At 59.8% G+C, this 3,364-nt stretch overlaps 1 protein-coding gene across 1 annotated transcript in view; it reads right to left on the bottom strand.

Moving 5' to 3' along the window:
- CLDN19 (claudin 19) overlaps window positions 1-362 on the bottom strand; it is a 4,184-nt gene extending 3,822 nt beyond the window's left edge. The window contains exon 1 of the mRNA XM_008072601.2: window positions 1-362. Within this exon, the coding sequence (XP_008070792.1) occupies window positions 1-199 (199 nt within the window). The 5' untranslated portion in view covers window positions 200-362.
- Window positions 363-3,364: the final 3,002 nt, after the last annotated feature.

Below are 3,364 nucleotides of genomic sequence, written 5' to 3'. Positions count from 1 at the left end.
AGAGCTTGCACTGCACCTGACCGGTGCTCTGAGAGGCGCAGGACATCCAGAGCCCCTCGTAGAGGCCCACTGCGGTGATGATGGCGTCACCTGCGTAGGAGGACTGCTTCCACTGCGGCAGGGCCGTGCTGGCGATGATGCCCACCCAGCCACCCAGGGCCAGGAAGTAGCCCAGGAGCTGGAGGCCCGAGTTGGCCATGGCCCAGGCGAGGGGCCCGAGGGTCCCAGGGCTCAGAGCTGGGCCAGGGTCCCAGGGGGTGCTGCGGTCATGGCCAGGTGGGAGGGACAGCTGGGGCGGGGGGAGCAGCCGGAGGGAGGGCTGGAGGCAGAGAGGAAAAGGTGGCCGTGCAGCAGCAAAGGCAGTGGCTCTGGGCTCCAGAATGCAGGGGGAGGCCCAGGGGCTGGAAGAGGCCAGGGCCCGCCCACAGCAGCTGCCTGAGTCAGTGCAGGGTCCCCAGCAAAGCTCAGGCCTGGCCCCTTGGGGGCGGGAGGCGGGGTCCATGGCCCAGGTGGGTGTCCCTGCCCCGCCCCCCACCCTAGGGATAGAGAAGGGAGGGGCCAAGAGGAGAGACCCAGCTGCCTTCAGGGCCGGTCTGCCTAGGGAAACCCCTGTAGGAACCCGATTCGAGTGCCCTAAAATTCTCATAATCCGTATCCCGAGCACCAGTCCTGAGATGATGGACTTTGCTCTTAGAAGGCTGATCTGACCCGTGGGGCTTTCTGTCCTCTGGTTTTAGGACAGAAAGGAAAAGGAGTTCCAGTTTGCAGCAAGTAAAACTGGAGTTAGACATCAGGAAGAACTGTTTGGCAAGAGCTCTGAGGCCAGATATGGAGAAACTGGGCTAGGAATGGTGTACTGGGGAGAGGTCCTGGGTATACCCAGGACCATGTGTGTCAAGGACCCATGTCTGTCAAAGTCACTTTGACACACATGGTTCCTGGGTATACCCAGGACCATGTACTGTGGGGTCTGAGATCTGACGGGGACAGAAGAAGGGCCTCATCGAGAGCTGGCTGCCGGCCAGCAGGGGCCGTGCGGGGAGCTGGGGAGACGGCACCGACATTCTGGCATCAGCCTGAAGGAAGGCGGATTGCTGGGCCTGTTAATCCCCTTGCTGGCTGGCTTAGCAGCTCCTGCTGGGACCTGGGACACCGGGCCCTGGCCCCGGGTCCAGACCAGCCTGGCGGGAAGAAGTGGCCCCTACACATTCCTGGGGTTCAGGCTGTTCCCGCCTAGCCCTCCCACCCCCTTCCCTCTCGCATCCCAAGCTCAGCCCTCAGGAGCAGGGGAATGTTTAACTCTCCTCGACTCATTAGCAATCCCCTCACGTTGAATCGGCCCCGTGGGCTCTCGGCATGGGTGCAGGAGGAATGTCACAACCCTGCTCCCACTCCCGCCAGCCCCCCTGGCCGCCTTCTCCATCCCCAGCGTCCACCCGCCTTGCCTGGACTGCACTGGGGGAAGGCAGCCTCCGCCGCCGACCCCTGCTGGCTTCCTCCCCCACAGCTCCAGCCCCCTCTGCTGGGACAAGTCCCCAGCCAGCTCCCTGCATTCTTCACGTGGCTATGCAAACGAGATGGTGCCAGGCTCTGGGCAGACAATGGTGGCCCTGTGTGCCCACCCAGGGCGTAGGCCCCTGGTATGGCCTGCAGCTCCAGCCAGAGCTGGGGGAACTATCTGCCCGCCGAGGGTCAAGGGTGGACACAGCTTGTCCCTCTGAGGCCCTCCGTGCTGGGGCGGTCAGAGCCATGTGGATCCAGGGACACTCAGACCTGCTTCCCTGTGGGCCCCAAAGCAAATGTGGTCTAGAACAGTGGCAAAGTCAATCCTGACTTCAAATCCTTCTGCCTCAATAACAAGAGTAGGATCAAGGGGAGACTCCTGGAGACGCAGGGGATACCCTGGGTCTGGCGCAGTAATTCGTCAAAGCCTCAGGTAGCCCTTCCAGGTAGAAAGGCCTCTCTACAGGAAGGAGACTAAGGTGGAGGGGGGCATATACCCCCAGCAAGGAAGCAGCAGGGAGGGCTTCCCACTCGAATCTGTGTGGTGCTGGCTCCTGTGGTCTCTCCCGTACACCCCTGCCTTCTTGAGGAAGGTACCATGTCCAGATTGGGTGGAGGGGAAAGATGCTCCCTGGAGGTGACCGGAGCTGCCTGGAGCCTCAGTGTCCTCAGCTCTAAATGGGGTGTCCACTTCATGGAGTTGTGGTTGTCCTTGTGATGGTCCATGAGGGTAAATGACATTGGGGGGAGGACAGAGGCAGGCACATAGCAGCTGCTGGGCACTGCTATTCCTGAAGGTGAGCCCTCTCCCTCCGAGTTGGGCCCTGGCCCCTTCTTCCTGCGATCTGCAGGGCCTCTCTCCATAAGCAAGATCTGGGAGTTATTCTGGTGTCAGGAGGACCTGGGTCAGGCTTCTGAGATCTGGAGCCTTGGGAGCCTCAAGGTCACACAGAAACACTGTCAGAGCCACACAGGCCTCAGAGACCAGGGGTTGCGGCCTTCTCCACCGGCAAGTGAGGAAGCTGAGAACCAAAGAGAGAAGTGAACGGCCACCCCCAAAGCCCCAGAGGCATCAGGATGTCTGTGTGCTCCTCCATCCCCTGCATCCCCAGAGCCCCTTTGTAATGCAGAACGATGCACACATCCTCCTCCGGAGCTCTTTTGTGTACCCCTTCTTTCTGCGCTTTTTGTTTCTCACTCTTGTCATCCAGGCTGGAGTGCAGTGGCACACTCATGGCCACCGCTGCCATGACCTGCTGGGCTCAGGCGATCCTTCTGCCCCAGCCTTCCAATTAGCCGGGACTACAGATGTGCACCACCATGCCTGGCTAATTTTTTTATTTATTGTAGAGACAAAGTCTTGTCAAGTTGCCCAGGCTGGTCCTGAACCCTTGAGCTCAGGAAATCCTCTCACTTCTGCTTCCCAAAGTGCTGGGATTACAGGTGTGAGCCACCACACCCGGCCTCTTTGCTCTTTGAGGCTTTTAATTTGTTCTACCAAAATATCCTGCCCCAGCCTGATGGCCTTCCCTCATCTGTGTTCCAAGCCTTTGGAATTCAGATATCTCACCTGGCGCGACCACTCCTGGTTATGCCCCTGCAGCCCAGTGATTCCCAGGCATGCGGGGAGAGTGGGAAGGTCCAGGGTTCCCCACCCCTATTAAGAGCTAACTGAAACTGACCTGGGGTGGCACATACCACCTGCTTAAACAGTGCTTTCACTCAGGTTACAAGAAGCCTAGGGTTTTGGCTTTACCTCTACCACTGAAAAGCTGTGTGGCAAGCCAGGCTCGGTGGCTCAGCCTGTAATCCCGTGCCTTGGGAGGCTGAGGTGAGTGGATTGCCTGAGCCCGCGGGTTCG

Source organism: Carlito syrichta, unplaced genomic scaffold (assembly GCF_000164805.1).
Source record: "Carlito syrichta isolate Samal-C Ts95f unplaced genomic scaffold, Tarsius_syrichta-2.0.1 Scaffold315356, whole genome shotgun sequence".
Lineage (NCBI taxonomy): Eukaryota > Metazoa > Chordata > Mammalia > Primates > Tarsiidae > Carlito > Carlito syrichta.
Note: the sequence above shows the minus strand (reverse complement) of the source record. Positions and strands in the feature narration are given on the sequence as shown.